Below are 17,585 nucleotides of genomic sequence, written 5' to 3'. Positions count from 1 at the left end.
CACAGAAGTTTTTGTTAACTGGTATGGACTCGGGGTGTTTGGGGGAGAGAAATGAAAAGAATACCTATTATTTTTGACAGTGTCTAATCATAATCCTGTTTTGTAGGCAACGGATGCGGATTCTGGACTCTGGGGAGAAGTGAAATATTCAATTTATGGAGCAGGAGCTGATCCGTGAGTTGTTTCCTATTGTATTTAATTTGTGTATAAAATGCATTGAAAGAAAAAGATCCTTTGAAGTACTAATTTTCTTGTTTGTTTAAACTTGAACCGGGTCAATATAAGCATAGGTATGACCATTCAAAGGATTTGAACTTTGCCTTTGTCTAGGAAAATAATCTGCTCTTTTGAAATACTATAATTCACGGCATCATAATAAATATAAATAAATAACAACAGCAAAATACAGATTTTATACAGAGAGAAAGTTTCAAAATGTATAATGGAAATGTGAAACTCTTATATGTGTTAGGAACAATTGGATTACTTTTCTGAACTGTATGGAAAAGTAAGAAATTCTCAGAGGATACAGAGCGCATTCATATGTCCCTAAAGAACGTATTGTGACTCATATTGCACACAGTTGAATGGTAGGCCTGACAGAGAGGATAGCTGTAACAAATGCCTTGCTGATGATAGAGCTGTAATGCCCCATTACAGCCTTCCCCATGGTCAAAGTACACAAGGTTTGTCTCCTTTTCCCAGTAGATAGTGGGAGTAGAGCATGCCTTATCTATTGAGGGCTGGATCTCACAACCATCCAGGCGGGAGACCCTCAGCCAAAATGTTATATTGATAAAAGTCCGATTAATGATACTAAAAATGGCATACTTGCCACATCAATCTCTGTCCTTTAGGCCAGTACTTTACTTTTACAGAGATGGTGTAGGAGTTCACCTGCTGTCGGAGTATCTGTTTGCCCCCTCCAATGTGAACCACCCAGCGGTAAAAATATCTTACTGTTTCACATTCTGACACTGAAAGGGTGCCATGATCTGGTACTCTTGTCAAAACCACTGCCACCATTACATATAGCACAGCACAGTAATTAGGTAGCTTTATTGTACTCTTTTTAGTTGAAAAGTTACACATTCCTCAAATATCTTAGCACTAACTTCTATAGGAACTTCATTTAATTTTGGCAAAGAATTGCATACTTGCATTTTATTATTCTCTTTTATATTGATTTTTAGAACTACAGTATTGAAATTTCTTTGGACTTGGTACAAGATCAATCAGAGCAAGCATTAGCAAATCCAATAGGCCTTACTTGTGAAAGCTATTGCATTTGGTAATGCTTTTTTTCCCGGTGGCCTTCACAGATGCTAGCACATCCAAAGTGTTGTTTTGGAATGAATTTTCTCATGCTTTAAAAATGTCTTTTAAAGATAACCGTGATGGAGGTATGAGCAATTGTGGTGGTCATCTTTGAATGAAATGTTCCTACAGCATAGGAACATTCATTCAAAGATGTTAGTTTTGCATGCATGCACATGAGCATTTTCGGGGGCCATCTTGGAAAGATTATAAAAATGATAAAGGTAGGCTATTTTAATAAATGAATTTGACACCCATAAAATCATATTAGTATAACTGGAGTTATTATTTTTTTCAATTTCTATTTAAAAATAGCACCAAAAAGTATTAAGCGCCAACCATGGGCATCTAGTCACACTTGGGAAGATTTACGCCCGATCACGATGGAATGCAGGACGGATTAGAGGGCCAGGTTGATTCCTGTCACAAAGTTATTTTCTCACTTAGAAACTTTCATGGAGGCAGAAAGTCATCAGTGGGGCCAGGCATCTGACTGGATCTGAGAGAGGGCTAGATGAAGATAGGGAACCGATATGTGAGACCTTGGAGTCGATCAGAGGCTGCTTGGTTTTGGGCCAGGTGAAGACAACAATTAAGGAGGTTGGCGTTGTTTAGACGCTGCTTGGTGTTGAGTCAGGTGAAGCTGTCAATCTGGTGCTGATCGGTGTCGAGTCTGGAGGAAGCTGTCAATCAGGTGCTGCTCAGTGTTGAATCTGTTGAAGCCACTGACGAAGCTTGCCGGTGTCATTGCTTGGCCTCAACTCTGGTGAAACTTTTAGTTAAACAGGGAGAAGTACACTCTAACCTCAGCCAAGGATCCAGGACATTGGGAACAGTACTTGGGGGTCAGGGCTCACTCCCACAGAGGCCATCAGAGAGGACCAGGTCTGCTCCAGTTGGGAATGGTCACCTTGGAAGCTGTCAGGAAAAGGCCTCTGGAAGCTTGTTGTTGTCCTTTAGCTCACACAGGAGGTGAACCAACTGTCACTTGGAGCCACATGAGGAGTCCTGGGTTTAAGGCAAGGAAGTCTAGTCTACCTTCAATTTCTGCAGACAGCAGGGCAGTCCTTCTTCTGATTCTTCCCAGGGAGAGCAGTGCTCTGAGGTGAACACAAGGGATGCCGCATTTATGCCAGTGAATGGGGACAACTGCTGGTCACAACCTAGCACACAATGTAAGAATTTCCAGAGCTGACCCTACATACCTTTACAGCACATTCTGTGGGTTTTACTGTAACCTATCCCACAGTGCACCTTACAACCTAAATCCAAGATGGTGGAATCTTTCTTCCCCTTGTTAGTGGTTTGATGCAGAGTGGAAGTTCTCTGAGTATTTCTGCATCTGGACTGCCAGATCTTAACATTCCTTATCTGCAAGAGATATAGCCACCCCTTCCAGTAGCCCTGTTACTATTGTCACCAGGTAGTGCCTAGGAGAAAACTGCATTCCAGAAAAGGCCCTAAGGGCATAAAACCTCCCTGATGACAGGGACGTAGAATGAAGAGAGGGACAAAACTGTTGGGGATGAAGGCAGCAGGAATTGATGAGCTGAAGACATGAGGTCTAGGACACAGTGGAACAAAAAGTAAACAAATCGAGGCAGAAATTACTTAAAACATTGGAAAAGGGCAGGAGCGAGGACACTATGACTGGAGTATTTGAAGCACTGTGACGCAGTGAGTAACCATAAACCTGCCCCTTAAATGGAAGAAGGACAGCAAGAGCCTAGTGTGCTCTCTTGAATTGGGCAGCTCCACTAACAACCCTATGGATTGGGAAGGTTTTAACCTTCCCAGAGACTTGAGCAATGTACTCTGGGAAGGAGAAGAACTGGGCTGGGAACTCTGTTCCCAAGTATGGCCCCTGGGAAAACGCTGAACTGGGAGACAGTACCAGCGATCCATCCACCATGAAGTGAGTTCCCTGGAGGGGGAAGTCTTCTACCACTGATGGTAATGGCGGGGAGGGATGAAATCGGCTGCTGCAAGGCATCCCGCTGGCAGGCGGTTACACAGTGTAACATCCCGAGTCCAAGCTCTCTGGGCACACCCATAGGGGTGGTTATAATAATGGCACAACCTCCATTGTGGTTATGCAAAACCAGTTTTGAGGCAATTACCCCTCCAGCTGGATTTGGAGCCATGCTGACTAGAGGGGCAAAGGAAGGAGGCAGACCTAGTATTCTTGCTTGTGACAGAGTAGGCCTTTAGAAATTAAATATTATTTCGGGCACAGCCATAGCATAAATTATTCTTTTCATTAATTCTATTTTCATCTCAGTCTTAGTATTCCAAATGTGGATATCTCTTACAGCTAACTTTAAGTGTTCCAGTGCACAAGTTGGGTTTCTCTGAAATGTCAGAATTTCTGTTGGATCAGAAATCTGTGAAAAATTTACCAAGGATCGCAAAGAGTAAGGAGTGGCAAAATATTCAGAAAGTCCCATCAAATCAACACTTGAAAAACTTTAAAATAACCAAGCTCCAAGAGTAATACTTTGGCCAGAACTGATTAATGTAATATGCACAAGAATTTCAACACATCACCTTCTATCTTAATAAAATAAAAGAATTTTTTTAATGTGTTGGAAATTACCATCTTATGTGTGGTATAATGCCCAGATGTTCAGTTTGACTGTTTTGCTGGGTAAAGAGCTCTGTGCGCTTTACCCGGCTAACCAGAGCTAAAGTGCCGGTCTTCCCCTCTTCAGCATGATAAACTTGGCAAATTTCTAATTGGTAACTGTTAGAAATGGGATTTCTGGTTGGCTAGGGCTTGCGCCAAAGCCAGGCAGAAACCACTACTCTAGTCAGGGCTGGGGAGTTACACGTCAAAGATAACCCCTGCTCACCCCCTTGGTAGCTTGGCACGAGCAGTCAGGCTTATCCCGGAGGCGATGTGTAAAGCGTTTGCGCGCGCACCCAGCAACAACACCCAAGGCCCACCACAAAAGAAACTCCACACAAGGTATTATATAAAAATAGCCTTTGTATTACCAAAACACATTAGATAAAAACCCACACTTTACAATGTGCCAACAGGCACGGGCAGAGTTTACAAGGGATTATATGTACAGGGGACGGGGCCACATGGACCACTGTCAGGAATTAGCACTTTTGGAAATTAGCACTTAGAACATAGGAATAATACTGTAGTACAAAATAGCAGATGTAGCACACAACCAGTAATTACTGGTAACCGGTAAGTACCACCTACGCAACCCTAACCACCTTAGGAAAATGTCACGCAGGGAACCAGGACCTCACTAGCACCACCTGTACTAGGAGAAAACAACCACCTAAGTATCACAATACCTGTAGGGGTAAACGCACATTACATGATGCATCACATTCAGAGGTGTAGGGAAGGAAAACACATGATGCATAAAATACATTCAGCGGTGTAAAACAAGGCACATGACGCATAAAAACACATTCAGAGGTGCAGGGGAACACAATTGCGCAAGAACTCACATAAGCCACCACCTGTGGCAGTCCCTAGGCCAACTGGCCTTGTCGGGGCTAGGACACCCTGTGTCCAGCAAGGTCAGGGCACGCCTGCGCGGGCTGCGCAAACCAGGGCGCACAAGGCACAACCTACACGTTCCAGCTGCCCACTAAGTGCTGGGCAGCTGTGGAACTGAACTGGGGCACCACTGTGCCTTGAACACCAGTATCGCAGTCACGTGGGGCCTCTCTGGGCTCTCTAATACAAACAGTGCGCCTTTTTGGAGCCTCGGGGCTCTAAACAACAACCAAAGCCCCCTAGAGCCTCTGTGGCTCTGTAAACTAATGTGGGGTAAGGTGGGAGTGGCCCGCTGCCATCTGGGGCCACTCAGACATGGAAGAAATGCCCCTGTAACGTTGGAGCCCTCTAGGCTCGAGAACTAATGCCCCCGACGTTGGAGCGTCTAGCGCTCTAGATACTCATGCCCCCTTTGAGCCTCACGGGGCTCTGTGCTGGAGCCTCACGTTGGAGTCCCGCTCGGGGGACTCGGAAAGCAAATGCCCCCAATGTTGGAGCGGTCCGCTGCCCTGCGGGACCGCTCAGACTCTGCCTCCCTCAACCACAGCCCACCACGAGCTCCACTCACCGGCCTCTTTGCTGGAGGGGGGGAGAACCTCCTCGGGTCTCTTGCAGCGGGGCGGTGGAGCTTCTCCTCAGTAGGCTTTGGCGGCAGTACGGCTTCCTCAGCGGCAGGGGCAGGCACCGACAATGTGCCTCGGCCCCCGCCGTCTTCTTTCGTCTTTAGGAGCGCGGGGTAGGCTCCCGTCTGCTTCCTCGCGGTGGCGGTCACAGGAGCGCGGGGTAGGCTCCCGTCCGCTTCCTGATTTGGAACGAGGCCCCGCCCACGTCCCAACGAGGACAGCCTGACTTCCTGTCCAAGCCCGGACCGCGGCGGTGATTCTAAACTTCGGCAATAAGAGGGGTAGGCTCCCTCGTTGATGTACGGCGGGGTGGGCACCCGCCGGGAAATCAACAAATAAGCGGGGTAGGCACCCGCCAACAAGCGCAACAATGCGGGGTGGGCACCCGCTCGGAATATTGCAAAATAGCAGGGAATCCCTACGTCGGGGTTCCCTCGCTAATAAGTGCAGTGCCGCGCTGCTGGCCGCAATTAAAGCGCTCCTAGCGCTATAAGTGAATGAAAAGCGCTTCCAGGCGCTTTAGGGGAAAAATGAAAGCGCTCCCAGCGCTTAAAGGAGGATCCCAACAAAGTCCAGCAAAGTTCTTCCCTGCATGCAGAAGGGCAGGGGTGGGGGGCAAGGCTGGACCCTGAGCCAGCTCACTGGGCCTCCAGGCAGGGAGGTAGTCCAAGTGGCGGTCCTCTGGTCCAGCAGCAGCAGCAGGCCCCCCTCAATTTAGGATCAGCAAGAGAACAAATTGTAAGGGGACACAGCCCCTTTTTATACAGCGAAACCCTTTGTCTCAAGGTGCAGGGAAGGGGCGAACCAGTTACAACTGGTTCCTGAGCACTTTGTTTTGCTCAGCCCCTCTCCCTATTCAGAGAGCAGGCCAGGGTCATCAGTCGCACCACAGGGGGTGGAGCCAGCATTGTGTGGGGAAAACCCAGCCCTATTCAGGACCCAGGTGTACTCCTCCCACCCATCTAGCTGCTGATCTCCCCATTCACCACTGGGTGACTCATCCTGACTCTGGGGATTCCCTAACCTGTCACATGACCTCAACCAGCCAATCGCCAGACAAGGTACACATTTCATACTGCACACAGAAGTGCCCACTTCTAGAAGTGGCACTTCCACACTAGGTACATGCACGCCGCACACATCATCGCGCAGCATTCAATCACACGAGTCCGCACATACCAAACTCGAGCCTGCATACCCCACGCATCAGGAACTACCAGGGACACATACATTCCCCCATGCATTCCTATGGGAGGGCAGGCCAACCTCACTACACGCACGCACTTTACCCTGGGACACAGTGGTAAAGTGCGCAGAAACCAAAAATCACTAACACAAGTCACCAGTAAAAGCAAAAAGTTTCAGGTGTGAACCTGCCAGAAGGGCCAAGTCCAACAGTAACTTACCTACAAGCCCCTAGTACTAGATACAGGGTGTATTTAGGCCCTGAAAGTTAATTTTCACCAGTGGGTTGCAGTACCCATTGCCCCACTCACTGCAGTGTCTAGGCAAACTTGACCACAGGTCTGCCTGGTGTAACAAAACTGTGCAGGTTTCAACTGCAAATTCGACCTGCCAAGATAACCCATTTTAAGATGTTTAAACCCACATTTGGAGTATTAAAACACCACTCCCAAGTAGGCCCTTATTGCCCATAAGGGTGGGTGCATGTTTTTTAAGAGCAGGACATGTAAAGTTTTAATGGTATACATGTCTTTACAGCGAAAAGCAGTAAAGGCTATTATTACTGTAGCATGATTGGCTGCTCCATAGTAACACATTTGGATACAATGTTAAGTTTGATATTCCTAGGTCCACGCTAATAAGATACAAAGTTCATTTTTGGACTTATTGAAACGTTTATTATCAGCCCAATTCACTGGTAAAGTTGGAATTATAATAAATATTTTGTCAAGCTCACTTTTAGAAAATTACGGTTACCCCGCCTAAAGCCTTTAGATGCCCATATGTATGAGCTACAACTGTTATCAAGGAACGGAATAGCTACCTTGATGAGGTGAGAACTTGCTCTCAGAGCTTTGACAAAGGCCTTGGGAGTAGGGAAGTGTTTTGTTTCTCTAGCAGGCTGACCATCTGGGTTGTGCACAGGAATTTATTTAACTTCAAAGAGGCATGGCCTATCCCAGGCAGATGTAACTAACACCTGGACCAAACCCCTCTTTTGTCCCTCTAGTCAGCCAGATACCAATCCCAGTGGGAGAGGAACTGTCCCCAGAACCAGTTTTAAGTAATCACAGAGGAGGGTTCAATTCTCTGGCCACACCTCTAGCATGGCACAGGAGCTCTGACCATGGAAAGTATGGAACTGACATGTTGGTTTTAGGCAAAGTGGGGCACTGTGGGTTAGTTTACAGTAAAACATACAGGAAGGGATGTTAAAGTGGATAGTTTTACCTGTGCAAACATTTATCCTATTGGCTATGTGAGTTGCCCTCACCAAGAGGCTGGTACCAGGCATAAAGGTGGCACTCACAGTACAATCTTGAAAACAGTTTCTGGACCTGTGGAAGAGCAGAAGTGAACTGGACCTTCTGTCTGTAACCTGAAAAGAGCCCTGTAAACTGGACCTGCCCTCCCTACCCAGAACAAAGAAGTTGAATCCAAGGATCATAAGGTTGACCTCCTCTTCAAGCTACAGGGAAACAACAAGCTATAAGATGCCTTTTCTGCAACTGCCCATCTTCCAACTGGACCTTCCCTGGACCTTGCTGCTGGCCTCTACCCGAGTGACTTTAACCCCTATGTGCTGTCTCCAAGGTCTTGGACCCTTGGCTGGTGTCAATGTACACCCCTTGTAACTTTTCCTTAAATCTGGGACTTAGAAACTTTTCAGCTTTAAAGAAAAGGGACCAACTTGCCAAGCCGATCGGACAAAGGTGTGTTGCTGATGGGCCAAAGATTCAGATTCCGCCTGCTCCGAACTTTTCTGCTGCAGCAAATCCTATATATCTGAAGAGAGAAATCTTCACGGGGTGAAGGTGCAAAAAAATATCCGGCCTGCAAGGGTTCTTCTCTAGGTGTGAAATTCTAATTTCTCCCGCTCTGAGCTTTCCTGCCAAATGTAATCTCCTTTACTAAGACGATAGAGCACTTTTCGGCCATAGCCTGCTGAGGATTTTTCACTTCCATTACAGTACGATAAGGTAAAACTACTGAACAGGTCGAATCTGGTTTCTATATCTGCCCCACACTCCATTGTGCTCATCCTTAACTCTTGCCTTGGTACCAGTCAAGCACAACCAAATGACCGTGGCAGGCATTGAATGCATTTTGCCACTATTTTGAACCTTAAACTATAAAAATGAATAACTCAGGTTTTCCTTATTGGATTTTTTTTATTTCTGCGTCATTTTATTTATTAAATTTTACTCTATTTCTCAAAATTGGTTTGGAATTTTTCTTGTGTTTTGAATTTATTACTGTTTTGGTACTACATAAATATTTTACGCTTTTCCTCCAAGTTAAGCATGTCCACTCTGTGCAATAGCTATCGGGGGTTGAGCTCCAGTTAAGTTAGTGACTTGAAGGGTTCACCTTGGGATGGATTGTAGTTATTAGTTGAGGTGGGTACTCAGACCCGTAAATGAATACCCCAATGTCTTACAACATGCAATGCATTCCATCACAAATATAAGGGATCGTAGTAGATTTTCTCCATAAGCTTTCAACAGATGAACACAATGCCTACTCTGAATGTTTTAATAAAAAGTCTTCGACCTGAGAGAAATCTGAACCAAACACATTGATCACTTGGGACTTTAAACTGATGTTGGCAATAGTAAAGATACCATGCTATCTGAATGATCAAACAGAAGGGGGAGGGAAGCACACAGCCTCACCTCCCAGCACAGTTTGCCTCATAGCTCTTAGCAGTCTGGTAAATGCAGTCCACAGTAAATGCTTACTTGAGTTTTAGCTGTAGTGTTTCACCAAAGTTTGTGGACATATGTGTCTAGTTATTATCCTTCATTAGTAGATATAAAAAACTAATTTCACCAGGGTTTGCTGAGAAAGCTGCTACAATCCTCTCAGGCCTCAGTACCTCTCACTCACACACAGGTGTATCTCCAAAAGCTCGTCAGCTCATTGGCTCAAGGGAACATCTCCAAACAGAAGGGGGATGGAGCACAGAGCCTCACCTCCTAGCACAGTTCACCCCTTAGCATCATCGTAAATGAAGTTCACGGTAAATGCTTTCTTGAATATTAGCTGTAGTGTTTCACAAAAGTTGGTGCAGGTTGGTGCCATAAATCTCTAGACACGTGTTTCTGGATATTATCCTTCATCAGGTGCGATAAAAAAACAGAGTTCATCAGGGGTTGCTGAGAAAGATACCACAATACTCTCAGGTCTCAGTACCTTTCACTGGTGCACAGGTGCATCTCCAAAGGCTCGTCAGCTCAATGACTCAACTGAGCCTTTTCATACAGAAGGGAGCACACTACCTTGGCTCCCAGCGCAGTTCGCCGCTTAGCTTTGTGGTAAATGCAGTTCACTGTAAATGCTTACTTGAATATTAGCTGTAGTGTTTCACCAAAGTTGCGACAATCCTCTCAGGAAATTCATCTCCAAAAGCTTTTCAGCTTAGTGGCTCAAGGGAGCCTTCTGTTTGAAAAGGCTCCCTGGAGCCTTTGAGCTGATGTACTTTTGGAGATGCACCTGTGATCCAGTAAGAGGTAGCAAGACCTTAGAGGATTGTGGCAGCTTCCTCAGCAACCCCTGATGAACTCTATTTTTTATCTCTATTGATGTAGGATAATATCCAGAACCACATGTGTCTAGAGATTTACAACACTAACCTGCACCAACATTTTTTAAACACTACAGCTAATATTCAAGAAAGCATTTACTGTGAACTGCATTTACCGCAATGCTTAGAGGTGAACTGTGCTGGGAGGTGAGGCAGTGTGCTCCCATCCCCCTTCTGTTTGAAAAGGTTCCCTTGAGCCATTGAGCTGACAAGCTTTTGGCGATGCACCTGTGCACCAGTGAGAGGTACTGAGACCTGAAAGGATTGTGGCAGCTTTCTCAGCAACCCCTGATGAACTTTGCTTTTTATCTCTACTGCTGAAGGATAATATCCAGACACACGTGCCTACCAAATTTTGCGAAGCACTACAGCTAATATTCAAGTAAGCATTTACTGTGAACTACATTTAGTACAAAAGCATAAGTCACTACAAAGTAAAGTTTGTGAATACTGAAAAGTAGTAAACTTATTAAAGAGTATAAACTTCCTTAAAAGTGTAAATTACTTTTGTGAATAAGGCCCAGAGCCTCATATCCTGCCTTCAGCTCATCCAATTTTGGATGATAAACCTGACAAAGACTGAATTCCTCCTGTTTGCCAGAAGCACCAAACAGCCCCAGACTCTCTGGCTGTCCAATTTATACTTACCAAGCTTTACTCGCCCCTATTATCCCCCCCCCCATCAGACAGACCATGGTAAATCTCTGGGATTAACTCTGGAAATATACATAGACCTCTTGTTCAAGCAACATATCTCCTGGAAGACCAAGACAACTTTGTTTACCAACTATTCCTCTTGAAGTGAAGCAATTTATCTTTGTGGATAAATTCAGCACAACTGTACAGGTCTTAAAACTCTTCTACCTGGATGTAGGCAACACTCTGGTCAGTGGTCACCCTAATCACTTTAGCATGCCCGAAGAATATGCTAATTTGAGAAGTATCCCTCATCAAAGGCTCAGATAAATTAGGGCTCATCGTACCAATGTTAAAGCACCTGCATTGGCTCTCCCTTGCAACCCAGAACAACTTCGAGACCAAATGTATAACTTATAAAACCCTCAACATCAAACCCTAGCTTCTCTGGTAAGAAACACTAGCTACATCTAGACTTTCAAGCCTTGACCTTTCCTCAATGATTCTATCTTTCTAGGGACATATTTCCTGTTCAGAGCTCCTTTTCCTCGAGCTAGGTCCAAGCTCCACAAATAGCAGCACATACATATACATATGTACATGCATACATACACATAAACAGCAAAAATCCCTGATCTGAGCCTAAATCTCATTATCTGTATTTAATTGTCAATGTGTATTGAAAATTTCTGTCAGCAGGACAGAAGGCCCTCGCCCACCATCAAGGTGGTATGCTTCATCATCGGGCCTCTCGTGGCACCAGTCTAATAGATTCAGGTGCGGGCTACAACCTCTAATATGGAGCTCTAGGGGTATTTGTTTGGGGTGCCAGGATGGAACTGGGTGCCTTCCAAGTTGTGAAGACACTGATGGTGTAGGGGTCGTGAGGCAGAGGGAGTAGGGAGTGTTGTTAAAACTACCTTATCGGTGGTCAAAAGTACACTTTATTCTAGACCCCAGTAGGGAGGGTGACAAAAATAAATGGGGTTTAATCCGACCCATTAGCTAGGTTGACAAGTTTCTGTCCTATAATACCCTCTAATGAGGACCAGCAGTCCCTCTCTGCTGAATAAAAATCAAAAAGATGTACAGCCGGTAACTAGTGAATCCGAACGCAGCTTTTCTCAATGGGGAATCATAATAGCTTCTGCAAAACACAACAAACTCAGGTTACAAGTAGGGCATCATGTTGCGGGAGCAAAGAACATACATTAGTGGGAAAGTGTTGTCATGCAGGCACAGCAAACCACAAAACTATTTTAGTCTTTTTGTCTTTTACCCCTTAGGATAGCGTTATTCTCATGTCTCAGTTGCCTAGTTATGATAAAGATCTGGACTCATTTATAAAGCTAAGTAGTTCATTGTCAACATCAGTGGTCGAGGTATAAGCAAGTACGTCATTAATGAATAATTTAGAACAACAACCGTATTGCTACATAATATTGGTATTTATAGGGACTGTGTCCCTTCACCTTCCTGACCCTTAACCCCTTTTGTGATTATACATGCATACATAAAGATGCAATGAGAAAAACAAGGGGAAACAGGCATCTGCTATCAAGCAATGTGTGTGGTAATCAGTGAAGAGAGACCCACATCCGCGTCCATCAAAACTCTACACCTTGGGAAGGATTACGGAGTTATGCAAGAGTACACAAATGACTACTCCAAGAGTACTACATGTCATTCTGATTAATGCTTTTGTGCACCAGCACCCATGTTTCAGTATAGAAAGAAATTAGAACATGCCTCTAAGTGCTGCCTTAAACTGGAAATATCCGTAGATACTGATTTTGTGAAACCGGGAGTGGGATGTCCAAGCTACGTTTCCACACATTTTGATCATGCAATTATGTGCACTAAAGATTTTGTAAACTGGCCCTATTTCTGTAAGGTATTATTTTTCGCTCTGGTTCTATTTTCCCAGACTATGTTGAGAAGACGTACCTTTTTTTTTGCTTTGTGCACCTTCTTCCTGTCAATATTTTTTTCTTATAGTCTGGAAACTTCTTCCTGAGAACGAAGAGCTGTGCCGATAGCGTGAGTGATTAATTGAGGCAGGTGTACCAGATGTTCTTATTAGACACACGCTGGCAATCTTGTGATGCGTTGTCTTGAAAAGCATGACTTATGCTGCTACAACAGGGCTACAACATATGCGGCTGCTTTGACAGGCGCCAGATGTCGCAGATGGATGGATATCTCTAAAGCTTAAGGTGAGGCGGCCGCGTGCTCAAAGGCGCGCGCATCAAAGAGGCCATGTATATGCAAATACGGCATTGAGAGGCGCTCAGCACCCTAACAACAGCATCACAAGGGCAATTAATGTTCAAAAAACAGTCCATTACGAAAATATGAATGCTGCCTGTGTATCAAGAATCTACACGTAGCATTTTTCAGCCCTGGCCTGATATCAGTTTCTTGCTTAATCCGTCAGCAAACTGTTAATTGGATGACAGAAGAATACGAGAAGCCGGCTGCATCCGGGCCCTTTCTGTTAAAATGTGTTGGCTGGTTTTAAAAAAAGCGATACTGGGGGTGAACATGAGCAGGAGAAAAAAATAAACGTGTGAATGTATTCCTGTCTTCACATTCCATTTATTAAAACAGCCTAAGTAGGCGCGTTTACGCCTCCATGCTACAGACACCTTTCATTTTCAGATGTAGAGAGAGCACTGCAATAAGCGTCCAAGAAAATACAAAGGAGAACAGCTTTCGATATAATCCTAGTTTCTATTGTAATAGCATAAAAGCCAGGAGCGTGGATGCGTGCATGGCGCCTAAGGTTGGTCAATTCACCGTGCCAAAGGATGAGTCCGAACCTCCAAAACATTTTTACTATGAGTGGGTGGAAAGCACTGAATACCAGAGCCCAAGTCCTACACAGATCTACCAACTCACACGATGCAACCGTGTGTGTCAAACGTTATAGTCTCCGTTCACACTGTTACCCAGTAGGCCCAGTTCCAGGATTCTTAACCCGGGTGGCCATGAATATGCATGGGAGAAGCAGGCGAAAATCGACAAAGGTTTGCGGAATACATAGAAGGGGGCATATTTGTGCCTGCTTTATAAAACAGACTCCCGCACAAACCTATCAAACTATTGACCAATGACACTACTTATGGGTCGATTCCAATCTCAGTCAGAAGGGCTCTGAATCGGATTTGGAATTGCCTAAACCGATCCGGAGCCCTTGTTTCCGACCGAATCATTCACAGTTCCGAACAACCACGTACGATTCCTGGAAAGCCATAGCGCTGACCGAATCGATTCCGGAGCCGATTCGTACAGCTCTATGGACTAGGTTTTGTGAGTGAGCAAGTACGATGACCTGTTCATACAGCCTTTCGGATTTGGTTCGCCCGGATCAAAAAGGCTTGTGGAATCGGTCTTTGGGGGCCCATGACAGGCCCCCCTTGACCTGGGGCTCTCTGAATCAGGGCTGTGGGGGTACCCATGGGTCCCCTCTTCCCAACCATGCACCAAGGGAAAGGGTGCCTGCCACAGGGTGCACGATTATCCCCAACCATCCCTTTTGTCAATGCGAGCCTTTGTACGGGTTTGGTACACAGGCTCCCATTGAAGTCAATGGGAGTCTGACCGATTAGTCTGACTAGTAATAGTCTGTGGTCCCTGATACTTCAGCAGGAGGCAAGCTCTTTCCTCAAGCCCTTGGAGATCCTTCACAAGTTGAATAAAGTACAGACAAAGTTCCTTTCTCCTTTCTTTGGCAGTCAGGCAACCACTGCAGGCCAATCCCCCAAGCAGCACTTCAGTTTTGGGATAGTCTCTCCTCAGTTTCTTCTGGTTCCTCTCCTCAGCAAAGGTTTCTTCTTGTTTCCCAAAGTGATCTAAAGATCTTGGGTTTGGGTCCTAATATTTATACCCAGTTTCTCTTTGTTCTTTGAAGGCAGAGGGGCCTTTGCCTAGTCCAAACCAGTTCTGGTCAGTCCAGGAGCCCTTTGTTGACAAGACTCCTTCTTTCCTTTCAGAGTACAGAGCAGAGACATCAGACACCCCACAGGAGATGGAGCCAGCATTGTGGAGGGAAGACACAGCCCTATTCAGGTCCCAGGTGCAACTCCTCCCAACCATCTAAATGCAGATCTCTCTATTCAGCCCTGTGCTGACTCACCCTGTCTCCTGGAATGCCCCAACTCCTGTCACTCAAACTCCAGACAAGGGATACACAACCTAGCAGAGGCAGGTTTGGATGGTTAGACAAGCATACTAAACTCGAATTTCTACCATGTTCCCTGAGTCAGTTAAGATTATAAGATGTAATAATCAAACTGCCCATTCTGGCCTATGGGGAACACTTAACCTTGCAATAGTGAAACACAAAAATGGCTATAATTCACTATTAGGACATGCCACACACACCAGGGCATGTCCTACCTTATACTTACATTGCACCCTGCCCTTGGGCCTACCATAGGGGTGTCTGATATGAAGAAAAGGGAAGGTTTAGGGACTGGCAAGTGGGTGCACTTGCCTAGTCAGCATGGCAGGACCAGACTCCACACAGGCTTTGCAATGGCAGGCCTTTGACACACTTTTACAGGCTGCTTCTGTGGGTGGCACAACCAGTGCTGCAAGCCCACCAGCAGCATTTGGATTACCAGCCCTGGGCACTCCTGGTGCACTGTACTAGGGTCTGACAGGTAAACCCAACCAGCCAATCATGGAATCACTAATCCACACATCAATTTGCAATGGGGAGCACTTGCACTGGGGCACTGGATAGCAGTGGCACAGTGCCCAAAGCATCTAACACCAGCAAAAACACACAAGGCAACATCAAAAAATGGAAGGGAAACCCAAGCCAAGGTGCCAGGTCTAACACGTGTCACCTCCAGCTGAAATGAGGGGAGAACTACCCTACCTCCTGGGAGTTCTTATCACTAAGGCGGAAAAATCTGGACAGACCATCAGCGTTGGCGCGTTCTGTACCAGGGCGGTGTTCCACCGTGAAATCCATCCCCTGTAGGGAAATGTACCACCTCAACCAGCTTTGGATTCTCACCCCTCATCTGCATCAACCATCTGAGGAGCCTGTGGTCTGTCTGAACCCGGATGTGAGTCCCAAACAGGTATGGTCTCAGCTTCTTCAGTGCCCAGACCACAGCAAGTGCCTCACGCTCAATCGCACTCCACCTCTGTTCCCGTGGAAATAACCTCCTACTGATGAAGGCTACGTGTTGATCTAGGCCCTCCTCATTCATCTGTGACAAAACAGCCCCCACACCATGCTCTGAAGCATCTGTTTGTACTATGAACTCTCTGGAGAAGTTGGGTGCCAGGAGCACCGGCGCCATGCACATAGCAGTTTTCAGGGCCTCAAAAGCTTTCTGACAGGTGTCAGTCCAAATCACTTTCTTGGGCTGCTTCCTGGAAGTCAACTCAGTCAAGGGTGCAACAATGCTGCCATACCCCTTGACAAACCTCCTGTAATACCCTGTGAGTCCTAAAAAGGCTCTCACCTCTGTCTGGGTTTTGGCGGGTTCCCAACCCAGATTGGTTTCAATCTTGGGCTGTAGGGGCGCCACCTGGCCGCTCCCAACCTGGTGTCCCAAGTACACCACGGAACCCTGCCCGATCTGGCACTTACTCACCTTGATCGTGAGGCCTGCCCTCCGCAGCGCCATCAACACTTCCCAGAGGTGGAGTGGATGTTCTTCCCAACTGGCGCTGAACACTGCAATGTCATCCAGGTAGGCAGCACTGAACTCTTCCAGTCCAGCCAACACCTGGATGACCAAGCTCTGAAAGGTGGCAGGGGCATTCTTCGTCTCAAAGGGCATAACCCGGAACTGGTAGTGCCCATCTGGTGTGGAGAATGCTGACCTCTCTCTAGCCCTATCAGTCAAGGTGATCTGCCAGTACCCAGACGTTAAGTCGAACGTGCTGAGGTACCGTGCAGCCCCTAATAGATCTATGAGCTCATCAGCTCTGGGGATGGTGTGCGCGTCAGTCCTGGTGACTGAATTGAGCCCTCGGTAGTCCACACAGAACCGGAATTCTGGTGTGGCACCCGGTGCGGCAGCCTTTGGGACCAAGACTACTGGGCTGGCCAAAGGACTGTTAGAGGACTCGATCACCCCTAACGCAAGCATCTTGGAGACCTCCTCCTTGATGCATGGTCTCACCCTGTCAGTCACCCTGTAAGTTTTGTGCTTCAAAGGTGTACTATCCCCAGTGTCCACATCATGGATGCACCAATCAGTGACACTGGGAATCAGGGAGAACAGATAAGAAAGCTGCCCTAGCAACGGGAGGAAGTCATTCTGTTGCTCAGGGGTCAGGGTGGAAGAGAGGTTGACACCATCCACTGACCCATCTTGCTCTGTCACCGACAGGAGGTCAGGAAGAGGCTCAGTCTCTTCCTCCGTTCCGGCATCTGTCACTAAGAGCATGCCCACTTGGGACCTCTCACAGTGGGGCTTCAGGCAGTTGACATGCAGGACCCTCAAGGGGTTTCTGGGAGACCGCAAGTCCACCTAGTAGGTAACAGGACTTTTGCGCTCCACAACTTCAAAGAGTCCGGTCCACTTATCCTGGAGCATGCAGGGCTCCACTGGGGCCATTGCCCACACTTTCTGACCAGGCTGAAGCTCTACCAGAGTGGCATTCTGGTCGTACCACTGCTTCATCTCCTCCTGGCTGGCTTCCAGATTCTCCTCAGCAAGTTGCCTGAAACGTCTAGTCT

At 46.4% G+C, this 17,585-nt stretch overlaps 1 protein-coding gene across 2 annotated transcripts in view; it reads left to right on the top strand.

Annotated features, from left to right (window-relative positions):
• The window catches only part of CDHR1 (cadherin related family member 1), a 428,602-nt gene that overhangs the window by 335,824 nt on the left and 75,193 nt on the right, over window positions 1–17,585 (top strand). For both annotated transcript variants that reach the window (XM_085608499.1, XM_085608507.1), the window contains exon 14: window positions 107–174. In XM_085608499.1, the coding sequence (XP_085464625.1) occupies window positions 107–174 (68 nt within the window). The remainder of the gene's footprint in view (window positions 1–106; window positions 175–17,585) is intronic.

The sequence above is a fragment of the Triturus cristatus genome, chromosome 1_2, assembly GCF_964204655.1.
Source record: "Triturus cristatus chromosome 1_2, aTriCri1.1, whole genome shotgun sequence".
Taxonomy (NCBI): domain Eukaryota; kingdom Metazoa; phylum Chordata; class Amphibia; order Caudata; family Salamandridae; genus Triturus; species Triturus cristatus.
The sequence above is the reverse complement of the archived record's forward strand: the minus strand, read 5'-3'. Positions and strand labels throughout refer to the sequence as shown.